Source organism: Rattus norvegicus, chromosome X (assembly GCF_036323735.1).
Source record: "Rattus norvegicus strain BN/NHsdMcwi chromosome X, GRCr8, whole genome shotgun sequence".
Taxonomy (NCBI): Eukaryota; Metazoa; Chordata; class Mammalia; order Rodentia; family Muridae; genus Rattus; species Rattus norvegicus.
In genome coordinates, this window is record NC_086039.1 from 15,134,870 (window position 1) to 15,157,551 (window position 22,682).

The 22,682-nt window shown below is 39.1% G+C and overlaps 1 protein-coding gene across 1 annotated transcript in view; it reads right to left on the reverse strand.

The window, feature by feature from the left end:
• Positions 1-22,682, reverse strand: part of Otc (ornithine transcarbamylase) — a 76,116-nt gene that overhangs the window by 8,512 nt on the left and 44,922 nt on the right. The window contains exons 5-8 of the mRNA NM_013078.2: positions 9,785-9,938; positions 6,892-7,014; positions 1,692-1,745; positions 1,457-1,606 (exon numbers count right to left, since the gene is read on the reverse strand). Of these exons, the coding sequence (NP_037210.1) occupies positions 1,457-1,606; positions 1,692-1,745; positions 6,892-7,014; positions 9,785-9,938 (481 nt within the window). The remainder of the gene's footprint in view (positions 1-1,456; positions 1,607-1,691; positions 1,746-6,891; positions 7,015-9,784; positions 9,939-22,682) is intronic.

Consider the following 22,682-nt stretch of genomic DNA (forward strand, 5'->3'; position numbering starts at 1 on the left):
TTACTTAATGAAATTATTTAAAACTTATTTTGAAAGTAACCGGGAGCTGGAGAGATGGGTCAGCAGTTAACACCGGCTGCTCTGCCAGGGGCGTTAGGTTTGCTTTCCAGCGCCCACATGGTGGCTCACAGCTGTCTGTAACTCCAGCTGGAGGAGTCACAGCACTCTTCTGGCTTCGATGGGCAGAGCAGCCAAGCAGTGCACAGACACACATGAAGGCAAAACACCCATAGACCAAAAATAAAAATGAAAGTAAAAACATTTTTACAACCTGCAAATATGTCAATGAATTAATACGAAAATCTCAGTTTTGTCAAGTGGAAAAAAAAGTGAGAATAATATGTTTGAAGTACCATGTAACAAATATTAAACCAATACTTGTATGTAAATGGGCAAACATATGTAAATGGGCAAATAATTCTGAAAAGAACCACGTTATACTTTTAAACAGTAGCCATCTGTGGAAACAGTTGAGAGGGCAGAGAGAGACAGAAAATAAACATGTTGGTTTTATAACTTGTTAAAAGGGGGAACCACTTTTTCAAATTTTGATAAGTAATAGAAAGAAAATTATTGTGTTACTTTGTTCTTATTTCTTTGTGTTTTTCTATAATCACTGTCTTGAGCTCAATGTTCTCCTGTCATTCAGGGTATGCTTTCAATAGAAGTTCTCAAAGTGTGGCCAAACTAGCAGAAATGTATTACCTGGAAATCAAATAGAATGCAAAGTTTTACATGCATGACCCACTGAATCAGAGACCCTGGAGTTGGGACAGCCAGCTGAGGAAAACTACACACACTGGTCATTCAGATGATTGCTCAAGATTGAGCATAGTGCGTGCAGAGGAAGGCATCATTCAGTGTTAGAGTTCTTTGCCTAACTTGCTCTAGGCCCTGGGCTCCACGCAGATGCCCAGCGCTGCAGACAACCAATGAAAAAGGTAAGAGAAGAGAGGGAGGCAAGCAGGAAGGAAAGATTGATATCCAGCTTTTTTGATCTTCCAGTAAGGCATTAGATTGAAAGGGTGTCCCTTAGGGATCTCTGGGGACAGTTGGAAAAACTACCACGGATTTAAGAAACATTAGAAAATAAACATAAAAGCAAGACCTAATACTGCACGCAGTTACTGGGGCTTTTCTTATGGAAGAAAACTTAAATCGTATGCAGCTGAAGTAACCCAATTTCTTTGAACTTATGCAGAATAAAGCATTTTGGAACCTCTGTTGTTGTTAGAGAGGGAAAAGCTTGCTCCTCTACAGGTCAGGTTTCAGATTTGTCTACCATAAATGTTTTTTTTCTATAGAATATTGCTAGTCTTTGGGAGGAAAGAGATCTTGTTGGGTTGCAGTGAGTCCTTAACAGGGTATGAAAGGTCCCTGAAGTGAATGAGCGATGAGATGGTTTAAGTTTTTATGAATGTAATGAATGAACCTTCAGAGAAGCTTCAATTTGTACCTTCATTGTAACCTGGTAACCTTGGAAAGCTTGAAGACGCTTTTTCTTCTCATCCTCTTGTCCCATGCTTATCCAAGTATCTGTAATTAATACATTGCCTCCACGTGCTGCTTCCAGTGGATCATTTGTCATTGACAACCTGGTACCATTCTAGGACAGAGAAGTCTGCTGGTTAAAAAACAAAAACTTCTTGGGACCAAGAAAAACAATTAGAAATTTACAAATTAAAACCTACCTCCTTGGCATACTGCTCTGCTAGCTTGACTATATTAGGATCTGGCTCATAACCCTGCAAGAAAAAACATTAGCTGATTAGTTAGTTTAATTATCCATGACACTATTTAATAGCTCTTATATTTAACAACATATCTAGTATGTCTTAAAACAAAACAAAATAAAGCCTAAGAATTGGCGCTCTCTTCTCTTTTAAAAGATGTAGCTTATTCGCATTAGGTAGAGCACATTGAAGCTTTCATGGTGTCCTTTGGACTATCTCTGTCTTCCTCAGTCATAAAGACGGTCAGAGCATGGCATATCCTACCTCAGAACAAACCTCTCCTTGATCTTTTAATGGCATGAGAAAACTATATACATAATTACATAGCCTAACGCATTTTTATCTATGCCTTTGTACAAAGGACTCTCTTTTTTTTGTCTAACATGCTTCTCCTCACTCTTTCCACGGACAAGTTTTGAAATCTCAGCTTTAATGACTACTCCACAGAAAAGCCCACCGTAGCCACTCCAACTAAAGACTAATGGGCTCCTGCCTTACTCTTTTCCCAAAGAGTGGGACTTGCTTTAAATATCATGTATTCATATATTTGGAGTAGTTTGGAGAGGTAAGCAGGTGACTGTAAGAGGTGCACATTCTTAGGATTCAGTGATATGGCATCCTGGGAGTCTTGTTTACTCACCCTAGTCCCAGCTCTAGTGGACAATCTGCAGGCAGCTAAAGTAGCTAGAGTTAGTGGCACACGGCCATGAACAGTCTCTCCCCACCCTCCTGTCTGCGTAAATTGTTCAGTACCAGCATCTTATGGCAAAGCTGATGCAGAGCCTCAAGCCTCTCTGCCTACCTCCCTTGCTTCCATGTCCTGCAATTCTTCTCGATATACTGCCCCGGGAGAGCCAACCATCCCCTCGGCCCTTTACACTAGTGTCCTTTCCTACAATGCCAGCCTTTCATCCTTGAAGGTGTCTTCATCAGAACATGGCAGCTCATGAGCTCATAGGGAATTCGTGTCAGTTCAAACCCCACAGTTATACTCACCCTCCTCCATCTTTCTCATGTTTTTAATTCATAGCACCTATTATGAATCAATTCTGTGCATTTTATATATGGATTTCTATTGAGTGTTGGGATATCCCTTTTACACTCCACCACTATGAGTAATCATGATAGTAAAGAAAACTTACTTCTTTAAGTTGCAACGGTGCTGCCAGAAGGTGGCTTTTATCTGTCTGACCCCTTCAGACACTGCCTCGCTCGTTTACAGAAGGTCAGTGATTAATAGGAAACCAGACCCCTTCGCCCAAGACCAGAAGATCCAAATGAGCATTCCACATACAAAATGCTCAATAGGTCATCTAAGACTGTGGGTTAAGCTCACATCATGCTCAACTTCTCCCTCTGACCACTCCTGATTCCTTACCTTGCCCTTTTCCACAGCCACTGAGTTCAGGGTTATACTGTCATGGGCATGTTATACATTCTACACACTAGTCTCTCAGATTCTGCTTTCTGAGAAGCTCAGCTTATGCCTGGTCTGTTCACCTGAAATCTGGCTTCTTTACACATACTTGTCTACCATAATCCTTTTCTCCTCACCAAATTCTGGAAGAAAGAAACTGCCAAGATATTGATTATGATAGCTGCAGCCATTTTAAAGCAAGGTTTGTTATGTTCAAGATGCCATGAGCTTTCGGAGTGTGGTTTATGGAGTTTGGAGGGGGCGTAATTAATAAAGGTTTGTGAATTTGGAAATCAATGCTTTGAACACACATAAAGGTAAACATACATAAAGAGCCAGGGCTATTACACCAGGCACCTACTGCTCTGGCAGTGTAGTCTTGCCTTCAGGGAGGAGGTATTGGGCTCTCTAAGCATAATCACTCTTAGAGAAAGAATCAATAGGTACTTAGAGACCCAAGAGAGAGGCTTGGAAATTAGAAAATCAGCCAACCTTGCCCACCCTGAACTGTGATTTACAAGGCATAGAGAACTTCTTCACTCACATCTCCGTTTTCAATACTAAATAGCCCATTGGCCTTTACATAAATCTTAAAGCCAGATGAAGAAGGTGATTAATAAACCAGTCTAGATATTCACTTAGAACAATGTTAAAATCATCACCATCCATGGCTTATGGAACACTGTTGCAAATCATGGTCAGAATAATATTCTTGGGAACGTGTAAGTTATTCTTGGTTGAGGCATGAGGAAATGGATTACATATGATTTTGGAAACTTCAGTGTTTCTTAAATTTATAATAAATCCAGCTTTATCTTTAAGGCAAATAGTTCTACTAACAAAAGAAGACCTACAAATTGATGGACCAACTTCTGCACTATCAGACTTTGCAGCAGTATTTTTTTAAAAAACAAAAACAAAAACCTTGCTCTCACCAAGATTTGAGTGGACTTTGCTACACTTTATCATTTAAATGAGTTTCCATATATGAACATTACTGAAATTACTCTGTAATATTGGAAATTTTCTTTTAATGTTAATAAAACATTTTTGACAAGTAATACAGCATTTAAACAGTGTATTTTTTCAACAGAATGGAGCCATTCCAGAATCTCCTTATAGCGGGGAATAATTATTTTCAATGCACATTTTCTCTATGAAAGCAAACACACTCACATTTTGTTTTCATACAGACCCTTTCTGCAGACTTGGAGTTCTAGTGAGAGTGTGCTCAAACACGGCACAGTCGAGCTTTTTTACCCAGTGCATGCTAAATGAAAGGAGAATTTGTTGGAAGGGCCATCTTTCTGAGTCAAGAAAATTTGTTGCAATAGATGAGCCTCCAGAGCATGCTATTATTGCAAGTACTTGCCATTTGTTCTTCAGCATGGCAGGTGCATCGGGACAAATAATGTCCTTGGGAAAGTCACGCCCTAGAGGTAGGGCATAACTCAGTGGTAAAGTACTTAGGTAGAATATATGAGGCCCTGGCTTTGATGCCACGGCAACACACACACACACACACACACACACACACACACACACACACACACACACACACAGCCCAATGGGAACCCCTCAGGATGTAACTTTAATCGGAAATAGGGTCTTTGCATATATAAGCACTTCAGCTGCGGCCACGGTGAGCGGTAGTGACCTAAATTTAATCGGCTATCATTTTGAAGACCAGGGGCTTTTGCACATAGAGATCTATGGACACAGAATGAAGGGGGTAGAAGAAACGCTTGGAGTAATTAAGGAAGAAGCCAATTAACAAATGGAACATGGCTAGGCTGTGCCAGCACCTAGAGCTCAGGCAACATGTCACTTTGCTTTCTGAACCACCCAGTTGGTCCTAATTTGTTCCGACCTAGGAAACTAAGAGAGAAGGATGCATTGACTCAAACCAACTCAGCTGAAACATGAGAGAAACTGATTTTATTTACTTATTTGGAATACAACAGGCCACACAAGGTTGTGATCAACACAGAACTTACAGCTGTTTTTTTTTTTTTTTTTTCTTTTTCAGAAGGCCACTTTCTGGCTACCAGACTGCTCCTCTCATTGTAAGTGCCAGAGACTTGCCACTCCACTTTGCCTGTTCAGTAACTGTTCAGAAGGATGAAATGCTGCTCTCCTGACTCTAGGATGGGACAATTCTGAAGCACGCCTAACACCCTGAGCTCAGTTGTTATACCAAGTGAAGTTCTTTCTGTTAGATTGAACATGTCATGGCACTAGGGTGACCAAATCATCCTGGTTTTCCAAATAATCTTGAAAAATTAGCACTGAATGTTTCTCTTCTCTGGAAATACCCCAGGTCTAGGGAAACCAAGATGTTTGGTCCCTATCTAAAGGATCCTTCCTTGATTTTCCCTTTCCCTGTTTTCTTCCTACTGCTTTCCTGTAAATCTCTCAGGCATGGATATGTGAGTAGGAAACTCAACTGAAGACACTGCACAGAGATGGAGGGTAAAATGTGCATGAGATACTCAAGACTGGGTGATCGTTACTGCTATGTTCCTAGTAGTTGGTAAAGAAACATCTCAAATTCAAGAAGCAGAAGCGTGAAGAAAAAATTTCAAGTCCCTCTATATTTATCTATCTATATTTGATCCTTCAAATACACTGACAGGACACGTGATTGTGGTGACCAGGTGTGTCCTCATATGAAGGCCAATTCTCTGACTGCAAATCAACACTCAGTTTCCGAAATCGTTTCTACTCAGGGAACTTTCCTTTTTACAAGACTCTTGAAAGCACATCAGAAGCTAAACAAGAAACATAATGGAGAGAAGGGAATAGTAGATCTGGGCTGTTTAAAACATTCTTAGTAGGGCTTTTAGGGTTGGCTTGTTCCTTATAGGGCTAATTCCTACCTTTCCGAAGTCCTGTTCATTCTGCACAGAATAAGGATATCATAATGCAAGATGACTTCCAGGGGGGGTGCACATGTTTTTATTTTAGTGAATTTATTTATGCATGTATGTTATTATACAGATCAAACATCTATGTGTTAAGAAATTTAGACCATATAAAAGGACATCCCTTGAAGAAGGAGGAGGAGGAGGAGAAGAAGAAAACTCTCTTCTACCTCTATCCTTGAACTTTCTAGTTTTATATAGAGGCAACAGCTATTACCATTTCCTTAAATAACAGAGTGTGCTTCCCATACATTCTATGGAAATGTATAATCAGGATAGAAAAACATGTAGCGGTAGACTAGATTTAAAACTTTGAAGAGACCCTGGTGATGGGGTTTGAAATCTAAAACTGGATCCTTGACATAGGATAGACATCTTTCTTTCTTTCTTTCTTTCTTTCTTTCTTTCTTTCTTTCTTTCTTTCTAAATCACATTGCTGCACTGGAGAGACTACAACACCATTCCCATGCCCTGAATATTTTACATGGTCTGGTTTTCACTGTACTCTTCTGCCTGTGTAGTGATAACGCACAAAGATGCCAGTCATCATAATGACCAGTATCAGAATACCCAAAAGCATAATTCAGATGTGCTTTTATCACAGAATCACAGAATAAAAGGCATCAACCAAGACTAGTTTCCATGATAGATATGTAAAATTGGGCTCTTAAGAAGCTAGTTATTTAACAGAAGAGTTGGTAATATAGCTTAAATTACCTGACTTCAACTATGCTCGCTCTGATCAGAAGCCTTGTTTCCACTGGGTAATAGCTTCTGACCACCAGAGAAGCTTTTTCAGGCCAGACAGCATTCCTACCTTTGGAGTAGCTGCTTGAAGGTGCATCCCGAATTTTGCAGCACTCATCATGATGGAGTGCAGGATATTGTTCCCATCTCCTATCCAGCTGAGGGTGAGACCTTTGAGAGAGCCATAGTGTTCCTACAAAACAAGAGGTAACGGCATTGGATATGGGGAGGAAAACCCACTTTCGTGGAACAGTTACTAGAGTTAAGATAAAGAAAAACTTTTCCCTCGAAATAAATGCCTTATCGGAAGGAAGAGACTATATTTGGAATTATATTCAGTAACCTGAACATACAATCACAGAACTGTAGAGCTAAAAGGTTCTAATATTTTAAGCCAAGACGTGGTTGTGAGGCTTACATCGTCATGAATTTAAAGAATTAGCAATGTCAATGTCCAGATAGCAGCCTTGTACTGAAGATGAAACAAAGAAAAGGGGCAGAAAGCCATTACTTCTATGTAACTCACATTTGTTATTCTAAAGAAGTATTATCATGCAAAAAATACAGTATAGCATAGCCACCATCAATGGTCAAAAAACATGTCCACTATTACTCTGTTTATGGATACAGTTATGTGTAAAGTATAAAGGCACTCCTCAGATTACAAATACAAATATCATGGTAACAACTTCTTTGTAGGGTGGGAGTAAAGGAATGGACATAGTATGTTCCAACTCAATTATTTCATTTTAAAACAATAATGAATCTAAATTACTTGATTCATTGCTTTAGAAATGGACAAAACTGCTCTAAACGTGGGGCTCACTAGGAAAGAATCTCTCAATTATGCATGAGGCCCAGGGTTCCATCCCCAGCACCACAAAAGAAAAAATTTGATAAAGCAGTATTACGTATGGGTAAGAATTTGTTTTTATTTTTTAAGTTTAAAAAGTATTCATTTTATGGAGGGATGGCAAGAACATGCTACGACATATATGTGGAAGTCATAGGACAACTTCCAGGCACCATCCTTCCACCCTTCCACCCTTCCACCCTTCCACCCTTCCACCCTTCCACCCTTCCACCCTTCCACCCTTCCACCCTTCCACCCTTCCACCCTTCCATCTTGTGGTTTCCCAGAACCGATGTCAAGTGACTTTATTCACTGAGCTGCCCTAGCATCCTGTTTTTATTTGTTTTGAAATGAAAATTTAAAAAAATCAAAAAAAGAGACAAGAAAAAACGGAACAAAAATTTATAGAAGGGGGAAGGGAGGCTGGAGAGCTGGCTCAGCGGTTAGGAGCACTGACTGCTCTTCCAGAGGTCCTGAGTTCAAATCCCAACAACCACATGGTGGCTCACAACCATCTGTCACGGGATCTGAGACGCTTTTCTAGTGTGTCCGAAAATAGCTACAGTGTACTCATATACGTAAAATAAATCATCCTTTTAAAAAAACAGAAAAATGTCTGCAGGGTTAATACATTTAAAGTTAAATCCTCATAAATATCAAAGAAGGAGAAAGAATGAGTCATTTGGAGATCACGGAACTAGTAGGTGGCGAGGCTAGTATGTGAAGGCAGGTTCACCTCACTTAAACCTTGTGATCTTCATAACCTGTTCTTCAGTCACTGAAATCATATCTTGGTGTTGCCTTGGTCAAGTGTTGCACAAGGGCCAGCAGGAGACCCTATGATAAACAGAACAGCTCATGTCCCCTTAGTGAGTTCATGACTTAGTAATGATAAAGTTCCAGAGGGAAACATGAAGTCATCTAGTGTCTACATAAGATTTCCCTCAAAACCAGAAACTTTCTGTCTGACATTGTTTCTTCTTCTCTGTGTGGATCTTGTCCTCACCTCCAAACAGCATTTCTTTGTGTTTGACTTCTCATTTAAATGCTCACAGCTCATTACAAGCATCAAATTCAAAGGAAGGTCAACCTATATCCAGTTTGCCTTTTCTCTTCAAAATCATCCAGAGACATGGAAACCCTGATTGTTAAGATTCTGAGTGACAAGATCATGTAGTTTGGATGTGTCAATCCAAATGAATAATGTAGGTCTTAAAAGTCATTCAAGTGTCTGATTTGGGTATAATAGCTGACTTAGATCCTTAATACTATAAAGTCTACATGTTCTTTATTCTATTTCTAATGAATTTATAAAATGGCAGGAAGTGCCCTTTTCTATTATTAAACGGTAACAGAGCATCTTGTGCATTTAAAGTAAACTCCTCTACTCCTCATCTCCAAGTTACGGAGTGTAGTGTCTGTAGGATGACTGTATAAGTTTCTTTCCATGGTGCTGGGATGAAATACCTGACAAAGGCACCTTAAGGTAGGAATGAACGGGCTATGTGGAGCTCACAGGTTCAAGGATATGGTTCATCATTGTAGGGGAGTCTGGGCCGCTAGACTTTGAGATAGCTGGTCACATTGCACCCAGTCAGGAAGCGGAGAGAAAGGGGAGTCCTAGCACTTAGCTCACTTCCTCCTTTCCCTTCACATTAGAACCCCAGGTCACGCTACCCACAATTAACGTCACTCTTCCCACCTCTTGTAGGCAGTGACTCAAAGATGTATTCAGAGGCTTGTCATTTAGGTGATTCTAGATCTCAAAAGGTTAACAATGTTAACCGCACAGTCGCATAAGTCGTATTCATTCCACACGCAATTTCATTCCTTAATCATCCATTGCTAAATTGAGCAACAGAAAGCAAAACGATTGAAAGAACAGAAGATATGAGAGGGGCTAAAGGGGGTTTGGAGGTAGGATTTAGAAGAAAAGGTCATACAGTCTCTTTAGAGCAATGTTCTGTTTTCTAGATCTCTAGTATTCACACATGTGCATACTTTTTAAGATCAAAGTTACTCATAATAACTGCTAAACATCATGTAAATAAATGGTTCCACTTGAGAGTTAGGAATGATTTGTTGTTGTAAAGCAAAGAAATACACCAACCTGGAGTGTAAGGTAATCAGCCAGGATCTGGATAGGATGATACAGGTCTGACAGTCCGTTGACAATTGGGATGGTTGCTTCCTTAGCCAGGATGTCCAGATCTGATTGTTTATACACTCGAGCTAACACTGCATCTGTCATGCTAGATAACACACTGGGGCAAACCAAGAAGAGACATTCTTACAATTGTTCTCAACAACTCCTTCTTTAATACAAGCTCCTTAAAGATATGAGTAAGTACAAATATATGAAAATGTGTGTATTGCAATACACCTAGGAGTGCGACAGTTTGAAAAGCTAACACTAAATATATAGTCATTATAGAGGACAGACATTGTTCCTCCACCCATATCTTATTCAGTGACCATGTTACATTTTTGTGGAGCTAAGAAATCAATTGTGAATCTGGCAGACATGATGATAAAGTATGACTGATACACGAAACTTTTTTCCATTTACCTAGGTTTAAAGGGACAAGAACAAACAGCAAGACATTAAAAAAAAAGCATTCATGACTTGGTATGTGGATAATTTTTCTTTATATTACCCAACAGGGGGAAATTTTTTTATTTGTTTTCATAGTATATAAAGCATCCATGTAGCAACTATGGAAGCACACATACAAACCCTACAGGAGAGAACCTTCTGCACAAAAAACCATCCACTGACAGGCTCTGAATGTCACCATCTACATCTGTAGCTTCAAGGCCAAGGGCACCTTCTCCTCACACTGTTCCCACCCAGTAACTAGGCTCAGCAGAGGAGAATGGAGCTGGACCATTAAGTCTTTCCTCTGGAGCACCCCACAGCTTCTGCAAGCTTTTGTTTTTTAAGCAACAATGCCACCTAGGTCTGTCCTACCCATATCTTCTTTACTTTCTCACGTGCATGGGCCAGTCCTGCATGCTGATATGAAGGCTTTATCTCAACCCTTGATTCATGTTTTCTACCTCTTTTGTTTTCCGTGGGCGTTTCCCTTAATAAATGTCTTACATGACTAATTCTATCTTGATGTCTGATTCACAGTGGACCTGTACTAACAGCTCAAAATGAACTCCGGTGCTTATAAAATTCTCCCCCAAAGACTCACCACTTGCAGAATCAAGGATTGAAAAAAATATTCATATATTAAAAATTTCCTAGATATTCTGATTCTTTCAAATGTTTGTAGATTCTTATATTTCCAGATTTTTTGAATTGGCAAAGTTCCCCAAAATATCTGGATATCTACACAATATCTCTGAGTAGTAACTTACTTACTCTTTTCTAGTAAAGCAGAGAAAATTTTAACACAAAAATGGTATGGAGAGTGATGCTTAAAATTTGGAAACTGGGATGCCTGAAACTTACTTTATTGTTTTAGTTCTTTTTTATTTTGTAACTGATGGCAGCAGTAGAGGAATCCGGATAATTTGTAGCTATAAAGTGTTTTAAGTACATTGTGTTTTGTAGCATGAGATAGGTGAATAAAAAGGCCACTTTGTAGGTTAAGTGATATCACTTCTCCCAAGGCTCAGAGAACATTGCAGAAAAAAGGTTGGAAAGATTACAAGAGTCAAAAGTTCAAGACTCACAGTGAAACAGTGTCTTCTGGACATGCCAGGACCATATCAGGCAGGAACTCACAGTAGCCTGTACAAGACACACCCATAATCAAGGCAGTCAACATTCTAGCAAGGAGTAGGAAGTGGGTTATCAGCCCTTACCACTAACTGAGGAACTATGGACCGTTGATGGCTTCTGGGGGATAAAGGGTTTGTTTGTGTTAGGAGTGTGGCTCCTGGTAGTAAAACCAGGATAGTGGATAGCCTTATACTGAGGGGTATATGGGCAGTATAAAATTGATTCCGTGGGTTATTTAAAACAAAAAGGAAGTCAAAAGTGGAGAGGGAGGGTGGATTGGGGAGGATTACATGGAATAATGGGGAGAATATGATCAAAACATAGTATATTAAATTCTTTAAGAATTAACAAAATATTTTTTTAAAAAAATACACTGTATCAGTGATCTTTTGGTGGTGTCTCAAGCAACACCAAAAACAAGGGTTTTCAAACCCTGCTCCACAGGAAAATCATTTGGAATATTTTCAAAATCTTTGATGTTTACTCCATATAGTATATATGAAGAAAACCCGAATCTCTAAGGAGTAGTACTTAAGGATTGGCAGATTTGTTTGTTTGTTTGTTTTGCTTTGTTTTGTTTTGTTTTTTAATTTCCAAAGAGATGCTAATATCCAGCTAAGGCTGAAAACCCAAAAATAGCACATTGCTTTTTAGATCAATATTGCCAGAACCTGGAATCTAAGCAGGTGCTCAGTATCTCAAATTCTACCCAGATTTACTGCCATGACATGATCTCTATTGTGACTGGATCTCCAAGTGGCAAACTTGCATATTGAAGTTCTTACTAAAGAGGGAGTGAAAGCTACTGTGTTTAAAAAAAATTCCAGATTCTTTTCCTAGAATCTTAGCAATGTAGGAAAAAATTCAAGAATACTCTGCTTCTGAGATAGTAGTCTATAATGGATGCCAAGGAATACTTCTTTCTGGGTTACTTAAAAGAAAAAAAAAGATCTCAAATCCTCTGAGCCATAGAATGATACAGCCACTGATATTCCCCAGTAAAGCCTCCTACATTAGAACAATGAGCTACCCCATTTATCTGATGACCTGGGGACAATGGAACTTTGTTGAGTCTTCTGTTACTACACAGAAGCCTGGATCTCAAATATAGAGGATGACTTCTGAATTCCAGAGTGTTCCAGATAACCTTCCAAAGATTAAGAACACTCCTCTAAGGCATCAATAACAGTTTAAAGAATTTCATATCTGCTAGGACTTCCAAGAATCTTCGTCGTAGAAGCATGCAAGTTTCTATCTCTACTGTAGAAAAGTTACTCAATGAAACTGGACAACTTAGTAAGGTCTAAACCATAATCAACTAGTAAATCCATATTTAGGGAGAATCAATTTGGTGATACGTACAATCTCATAAGAGGTGCAGAAGTATGGTTCACTTTATATGGCATACTTTAAACTTCTTACAGTGTATCCAGACGCCTCCTAACCCAGTGGCTTTGCCTTGGTCTCACCTTTTATACTTTCAGCACCTCCCAATATCCCAGGAACTTAGGATTAATCTGTTAATCCATTGATGAAGCCAGAGCACAAATGACCCAATCCCTTCCCAGAAGCCCTGCCTCTGAATATTTCTGCTGAACTAAGCATTTATCACACATGGATGTCCAGTCTGAACTGGAAGAGGACCCAGGCACAGGGAGAAAGCATAAAAGATTTGGAGTCTCATGTACTTGAAGGTAAGAGGAAGATAACCCTGGACATGGTCCTAGATTTGAAGCAGACAGGTACCGTGTAATGTATCATGGGAGGATTATACTCTAGAAAATTCTCTAGAGCGTACTAGCACAAAGAGTTTGGAAGTGGTTTGTAGTGTAACTACACACCAGCCTTCAGAAAGCAAAATCAACATATGCAGTACTCCAGCTGCCGGGCCATTTTGGAGAGCTATGAATGAACTCATGAAATGTCTGTTAACATATGCTCTGCAAGTTTGACGTCACCATAAAGGAATGGAAAGGTAAAAAGCCAGCAGACAGGACTGCGGGTATAAGGTAAGTCCTTAGCTAACATGAATAGGACTGTAGTTCAACCACCAGCACCAAATGAAAAAGTCAGGCATGGTAGTGCATACCTGTATTTACAGTATTCTGAAGGTTGAGGTGGGAGGATCACTATCGTTCAAGGCCAGCCTTGGTTTCTTAGTAAGACACCTTCTCACCCACACACCACACACGTGTACACAAAGTAGAAATGAATCTGCATTCTCCTTATGCAGGTTATAAAGGAAACTATCATTTGGGATAATCTCTTTTATGATCACGCAGATCGCATAGTCAGAATAGAAGTTTGTAATGACAAGATGGTATAGCATCCTTTAGGAATGAGCACTTCTCACTACTGATCTGCTACAGCTATTCAAATCCCTGAGAATCCTCACATTCCAATAAAGCTCCTCTGGGGACGAGAGGAGAAAGAGAGAGAGAGAGAGAGAGAGAGAGAGAGAGAATGGAATAACAACTTGGTGTGTTATTTACTGGGTGGATTAAGATTTTATACACACGTTATGTATTTTCCTTTCATCTCAGTCAATTACCAAGAATGACAGTACAGAAGCTATTGTTTTCAATCCCCGAGATTCCTGCAAGAATCCTTAGGACGAAGAATTTGGTCTTTAACAATATTCTATTGCAATATATATGGAAAGGGAACTATTAGAGGATATTCAATTCAGCGTCCTTGGCAGGATAAAACCAGAATGAGTCTGCAACATTACATTATTGCCAGGAAGAAAGAGAGGCCTTTAAATGGCAAGGGCACTGCTACTGAGGAGGGAGTCATCTTAAAGAAGCTTCCATTTTCAAGCTTATAATTATTTAGAGTGGTAAAATTTATTTTTCATGAAACAAGTTCTATTTGTTGTAAAAAGCCTTGATACTTGTAAGAAATGAATTAATATAAAAAGAATAAAAGAGAAATATTAAAAAATGAGGTACCTCTACATTTAAATTTATTTAAACAAGTGGGAACACATACATACATATGCCCATGCATACACACACACACACAAACTCACACACACACACACACACACACACACTCACACACATATGTGTGTATATTTTCAAATAGATTCAAATAGATACTTTATGGGTATTTTCATTAAATGTATTTTTGAATGTTAAGCATGTATACATATATACATATTTATACATGTATATTATTTTCAATCTGCTTAATACAGATTTATCAGCCAACTGGCTCTTGAGACAGTAGAAACTGTTTCAAATATAGGCTCTCTCAGCATTTGTGGTTTCTAGAAAGGGGAAGCAGCGGGGACTCCAGCATTTAACTAGCACCAGTTGTCATGTGATTTCCAATGCGATTGAACTGTTATTCCAAAATAAAGACTTAAACTGTCAGTCTAAAGTTCCAAATTCATTTTCTTGTTTCTCTGAAAGGGAAGTCTTTTCATGACTTAACTAATATTAACTCAATGCCAAGAAACAAGGTCCATCCTTTAACACATTGAGAGAGGACAAGTGTCTTTTATTACAAAGCTGTGGTAATGGGTCATGTACAGTCATAAATTAAAGGAAAACGAATGGAACCAAAGTAACACCTCATCTTAAAAAGTTTCTTAAAAGCCAAGAATGGGCATGAAAGATAACAATGAGGTTCCTGTAGTAAACAGAATAATGGTTCACAAAGATGCCCATGTTCTAATCCCCGAATTTTCACAAATTGAATGCGTGGATAATCTCAAAGCAATGATTTGAGAGAGAATGATTTCCCTGAGTTGGATTCCATGTAATCTGTATCCCCCTATAAAAGAAAGAAAGAGACGAGAAATGGGAAATGATGCAGTGGTGAGAGGTTTGGGGGTGAGCTGAAAGATGTGGGCTACCTCTGCCATCTGGCAAGATGAAGGATCCAAATCTTCCCCAGAATCATCAGAAGGAGGCACCTCTTCTAAATTTCAGACACCCAACACAGAAAGTTCACTTTTTAATTGCATAAGCCATGACATTTGGGATAGCATGTTAAAGAAACAACAAAACTGAAAACTATTTTGGTAAGTTACAACAGCTGGAATTCAGCTTGCCTTGACCTTAACTACCAGTTCTCACTAACCAATCAGAATCAAGTGCTTAACAACAATTTAATTTTTTTTAAATGTAAGAGTCTTAGTTCTCTATATCTTGTTTTTAATTAGATATATTTCTTTACTTACATTTCAAATGTTGTTCCTTTCCTGATTTCCTGTCCATAAATCCCCATCCTCTCCCCCTCTCCCATACGAGTATTTCATCCATCCCCCATACTGTCCCCCCATATTCCCCTGCCCTGGGGTGCAACCTTGGCAGGACCAAGGGCTTCCCCCTTCCACTGGTGCCCCAACAAGGCTATTCTCTGCTACATAAGCAGTTGGAACCCTGGGTCAATCCACGTATAGTCTTTCGATAGTGGTTTAGTTCCTGGAAGCTCTGGTTGGTTGGCATTGTTGTTCTTATGGGGTTGCAAGCTCCTTCAACTCTTTCAATACTTCCTCTAATTTCCCCCAAGGACTTCCTCTTCTCAGTTCAGTGGTTTGCTGTTAGCATTGACCTCTGTATTGGACATGCTCTGGATGTCTCTCTCAGGAGAGATCTATATCTGGTCCCTTTCAGCATGCATTTTCTAACTTCATCAATCTTATCTAGTTTTGGTGGCTGTATATATGTGGTCCACATGTGGGGCAGGCTCTTAATGACCATTCCTTTAGTCACTGCTCTAAACTTTGCTTCCATATTCCCTCCTATGGATATTTTCCCCCTTTTAAGAAGGAGTGGGAGCATCCGCATTTTGGTCATCCTTCTTCTTGAGCTTCCTGTGGTCTGTGGATTGCACCTTGGGTAGTTCCAGCTTTTGGGCTAATATCCACTTATCAATGAGTGCATACCAAGTGTGATTTTTTGGGTTACCTCAGTCAGGATGATATTTTCTAGTTCATTCCATTTGACTATGAATTTCATGAAGTCATTGTTTTTGATAGCTGAGTAGTACTCCATTGTGTAGACGTAACACACTTTTTGAATCCATTCCTCTGTTGAAGGGCATCTGGGTTCTTTCCAGCTTCTGGCTATTATAAATAAGGCTGCTATGAACATAGTGGAGTATGTGTCTTTGTTGTATGTTGGAGCATCTTTTGAGTAACCATTGAAATTTTATTCCTGCCTTCCTAAGATTATTCTTTTTTCTTTCCATCCTGGTCGAATTACAAAAAATTGAAAGTATGTAAAAGCATCCACAGCCCAGTGATGTTTTAATTCCAGGACTGGGAACAAATAAAAGATGAGGTATAAGAATAAAATAATATCAATGAAAGTAGTCAGAGCATTATGGCCTGGCCACAGCTCTCGGACCCAAAACCGGCACCGAGAGCACTGGTCTCCCAAGAGCCCTTTCGCTCCTAAGATCACTGGCTCACAGGCCCACAGGAGGGACAAGCTCCAGTCTGAGATGGCAAGACCAACTAACATCCGAGATAACCAGATGCCAAGAGGCAAGAGCAGGAACCTAAGCAACAGAAATCAAGAATACTTAGCAACATCAGAGCCCAGTTCCCACACCAAAGCAAATACTGGATATCACAATATACCAGAAAAGCAAGATTTGGATTTAAAATTACATCTCAGGATGATGTTAGAGGACTTTAAGAACATAAATAACTAATTTAAAGAAATACATGACAACACAGGTTAACAAGTAGAAGCCCTTAAAGAGGAAATACAAAAATCCCTTCAAGAATTTCAGGAAAACACAACCAAATAGGTGAAGGAATTGAACAAAACAATCCAGGATATAAAAATGGAAATAGAAACAATAAAGAAAGTACAAATGGAGAAAACCTTGGGGATAGAAAACCTAGGGAAGAGATCAGGAGACATAGACACAAGCATCACCAACGGAATATAAGAGATAGAAGAGAGAATCTCAGGGGCAGAAGATACCATAGAAAACATGGTCAAAGTAGTCAAAAAATGCAAAAAGCAGGAAGCTCCTAACCCAAAACATCCAGGAAATCCAGGACACAATGAGAAGATCAAACCTACAGATAATAGGTATAGAAGAGAACGACAATTCCAGTTTAAAGGACCAGAAAATATCTTCAACAAAATTATAGAAGAAAACTTCCCTAACCTAAAACAAGAGATGCCCAGGAACATACAAGAAGCCTATAGAACTACAAACAGATTGGACCAGAAGAGAAATTCCTCCCATCGCATAATTGTCAAAACACCAAGTAAAGAAACAAAGAGAGAATATTAAAATCAGTAAAGGAAAAGGGTCAAGTAGCATAGAAAGGTAGACCTATCAAAATTACACCAGATTTCTCACCAGAGACTATGAAATATAGAAGATCCTGGGCAGATGTAATACAGACTCCAAGAGAACACAAATGCCAACCAGGCTACTATATCCAGCAAAATTCTCAATTACCACAGATGGAGAAACCATGATATTCCATGACAAAATCAAATTTACACAATATCTTTCCACAAATCCAGGCCTACTAAGGATAATAGATGGAAAACTCCAACACAAGGAAGGAAACTACACCCTCGAAAAAGCAATGAACCTGAAAGAAATACCCACTTAAACATAAGTCCACCTCTAACAATAAAAATGACAATAAACAACAATCATTGGTTCCTAATATCAATAGACTCAATTCCCCAATAAAAAGACATAGGCTGACAGACTGGATATGTAAACAGGACCCAGCATTTTGCTGGATACAGAAAATGCACCTCAGTGACAAAAACAGATACTACCTAAGTGTAAAAGGCTGGGAAATTTTTTCCCAAGCAAATGGTCCAAAGAAACAAATTGGAGTAGCCATTCTAATATCAAATAAAATTGACTTTCAACCAAAAGTTATCACAAATGATAAGAAAGGACACGTCATATTTTCAAAGGAAACATCTACCAAGATGAACTCTCAATTCTGAACATCTGTGCTCCAAATGCAAGGGCACAAACATTCATAAAAGAAACTTTATTAAGCCCAAAGCATACATTGCACCATACAAAATAATAGTAGGAGACTTCAACCCCCCACTCTCATTGATGGACAGATCGTGAAAACAGAAAGTAAAGAGAGACATGGTGAAAATTACAGAACTTATTAACCAAATAGATTTAACAGATATCTATAGAACATTTCATTATAAAATGAAAGAGTATACCTTCTTCTCAGCACCTTATGGTACATTCTCAAAATCTGACCATATAATTGATCACAAAACAGGCCTCATTAAATCCAAGGTGATTGAAATAATCCCACGCATCCTATTAGATCACCATGGACTAAGGCTGGTCTTCAATGACAACAAAAACAACAGAAAGCCTACATAAACATGGAAGCTGAACAACACTCTATACTCAATGACAACTTGGCCAAGTTAGAAATAAAGAAATTAAAACTTAGAATTTAATGAAAATGAAGGCACAGCATACCCAAACTTATGGGATACAATGAAAGCTGTGCTAAGAGGAAAACTCATAGCTCCGAGTGCCTGCAGAAAGAAACAGGACAGAGCATATGTCAGCAGCTTGACAGCACACCTAAAAGCTCTAGAACAAAAAGAAATAAATTCACCCAAGAGGAGTAGAAGGCAGGAAATAAGCAAACTCGGGGCTGAAATCAAACAAGTAGAAACAAAAAGGACTATACAAAGAATAAAAAACCCAGGAGCTGGTTCTTTGAGGAAAATCAAACCAGAGCGCAGAAAGACAGTATCCAAATTAACAAAATCAGAAATGAAAAGGGAGCCATAATGACAGAGACTGAGGAAATTCAAACAATTCTCAGATCCTGCTACCAAAGCCTATACTCAACAAAACTGGAAAATCTCCAGGAAGTGGAAAATTTTCTAAACAGACACTGGATACCTAAAGAAATAGAAACAGCCATTAAAAGTCTCCCAACCAAAAAAATGCCCAGGACCAGATGGGTTTAGTGTAGAATTCTATCAGACCTTCAAAGAAGACCTCACACCAATATTATTCAAACTTTTCTACAAAATAGAAACAAAAGGAACACTACCCAATTCATTATTTGAAGCCACAATTATGCTTATACCTACACAAAGACCACACAAACCCTACAAAGAAAAAGAACCTCAGACCAGTTGCCCTCATGAATATCTATGCAAAAATACTCAATAAAATCCTCAAAAACCAAATCCAAGAACACATCAAAATGATAATTCACCATTTTCAAGTTGGCTTCATCCCAGGAATGCAAGAATGTTTCAATATAAGGAAATCCACCAATGTAATTCACTATATAAATAAACTCAAGGGAAAAAACCACATAATCATTTCATTAGATGAGGAGAAAGCATTTGACCAAATTCAACACCCCTTCATGATAAAAGTCCTGAAAAGATCAGAAATTCAAGGCCCATACCTAAACATAGTAAAAGCCATATACAGCAAACCAGTAGCCAACATCAAACTAAATGGAGAGAAACTTGAAGCAATCCCACTAAAATCAGGGACTAGACAAGGCTGCCCACTCTCTCCCTACTTACTCAATATAGTACTGGAAATCCTAGCCAGAGCAACCAGACAGTGAAAGGAGGTCAAAGGGATACAAATTGGAAAGGAAGAAGTCAAAATATCAACATTTGCAGATGATATAATCGTATATTTAAGTGACCCCAAAAATTCCACCAGAGAACTCCTAAACCTGATGAACAACTTCAGAAAAGTGGCTGTGTATAAAACTAACTCAAACAAACCAGTAGTCTTCCTCTATTCAAAAGATAAACAGGCTGATAACGAAATTAGGGAAATGACACCCTTTGAAATAGCCACAAATAATATAAAATGTCTTGGTGTGACTCTAACCAAGCAAGTGAAAGATCTGTATGACAAGAATTTCAAGTCTCCGAAGAAAGAAATTGAAGAAGATTTCAGAAGATGGAAAGATCTCCCATGCTCGTTGATTTGCAGGATTAATATAGTAAAAATGGCAATCTTGCTGAAAGCAATCTACAGATTCAATGCAATCCCCAATAAAATTCCAACTTGATTCTTCATAGAATTAGTAAGAGCAATTTGTAAATTTATTTTAAAAGCAAAAAAGCCCAGGATAGCTACAACTATACTCAACAATAAAGAACTTCTGTGGGAATCACCATCCCTGACCTCAAGCTGTATTACAGAGCAATCATGATAAAAATTGCATGGTATTCGTACAGAGACAGACCGGCAGATCAGTGGAATAGAGTTGAAGACCCGAAAATGAACCCACATGCCTATGGTCACTTGATCTTTGACAAAGGAGTGAAAACTGTCCAATGGAAAAAGACAGCATTTTCAACAAATAGTGCTGTTCAACTGGAGGTCATCATGTAGAAGAGTGCAAATTGACCCACACTTACTTCCTTGTACAAAGCTCAAGTCCAAGTGGATGGCAGACCTCCGCATATAACCAGATACATGGAAACTAATAGAAAAGAAAGTGAAGAGCCTTGAACACAAAAGAACAGGGGAAATTTTCCTGAAAAGAACACCAATGGCTTATGCTCTAAGATCAAGAATCGACAAATGGGACCTCATAAAATTGCAAAGCTTCTGTAAGACAAAGGACACTGTTACTGGAACAAAATGGCAAACAGCAGGTTGGGAAAAGATCTTTACCAGTCCCACATCCAATAGAGGGCCAATATCTAATTTATACAAAGAACTCAAGAAGTTTGACTCCAGGGAATTAAATAATCATATTAAAAATGGGGTATGGAGCTAAACAAAGAATTCTCAGCTGAGGAATAGCGAATGGCTGAGAAATACCTAAAGAAATGTTCAATATCCTTAGTCATCAGGGAAATGCAAATCAAAACAACCCTGAGATTCCACCTCACACCAGTCAGAATGGCAAAGATCATAAACTCAGGTAACAGCAGATGCTGGTGAGGATATGGAGAAAGAGGAACACTCCGTGATTGTTGGTGAGATTGCAAGCTGGTACAACCACTCTGGATATCAGTCTGGAGTTTCCTCATAAAATTGGACATAGTACTAACTGAGAACCCAGCCATACGACTCCTGGGCATACACCCAAAAGACTCTCCAACATATAACAAGGACATATGATCCACTATTTTCATAGCAGCCTTATTCATAATAGCCAGAAGCTGGAAAGAACGGAGATGTCGTTCCACAGAATAATGGATACAGAAAATGCAGTACATTTACACAATGGAGTACTACTCAGCAATTAAAATCAATGACTACATGGAATTTTTAGGCAAATGGATGGAACTAGAAAAATCTTCCTGGGGCTGGGGATTTAGCTCAGTGGTAGAGCGCTTACCTAGGAAGCGCAAGGCCCTGGGTTCGGTCCCCAGCTCCGAAAAAAAGAACCCCCCCCCCCAAAAAAGAAAAATCATCCTGAATGAGGTAACCCAGTCACAAAAGAATACACATAATATGTACTCAAAGATAAGTGGATATTAGCCCAAAAGCTTGAAATACCTAAGAATAAATTCAGAGGTCATAGAAGAAGGAAAATCAAAACGTGGATGCTTTATTGCTTCTTAGAAAGGAGAACAAAATACTCATGGGAGGAAATACAGGGGCAAAGAGTAGAGCAAGGACTGAAGAAAAGGTCAACCAGAAACTGCTCAACCTGGGAATCTATCCCATATGCAGCCACCAAACTCAGTCACTATTGTGTGAGTGAGTTTGCACTCGTGCCAAGAAGTGCTTGTTGCCAGAAGCCAGATATGGCTGTCCCCTGAGAGGCTATGCTAGAGCCCCACTGATACAGATGAGGGTGCTTGTAGTTAACCATTGGACTGATCAAGGAGGCTCCAATGGAGGAGTTAGAGAAAAGACTGAAGGAACTCAAGGGTTTTGCAGCACTATGGGAAGAACAATAGTATCAACCAACCAGTCCCCACCAGAGCTCCCAGGGACTTAACCACCAACCAATAAGTACATATGGAGGGACCCAGGACTCCAGCCACATATGTAGCAGAGGATGGCATAGTTCAGCATCAATAGGAGGAAAAGCCCTTGGTCCTGTGAAAGCTTGTTTCCCCAATGTAGGGTAATGCCAGGGTGTTGAGTTGGAAGTGGGTGGGTGGGAGTAGGAGCACACTCATAGAAGCAGAGGGAGGGGGGATGGGTTATGGGAGAGGAGGGAAAGGAAATAAAATTTGAAATGTAAATACATAAAATATCCAAGAAAAATAAAATTTAAAAAAGAACATTATACCTGTTTTATCATCAAAATATCAATTGAGTCTGCAATCAATATGAT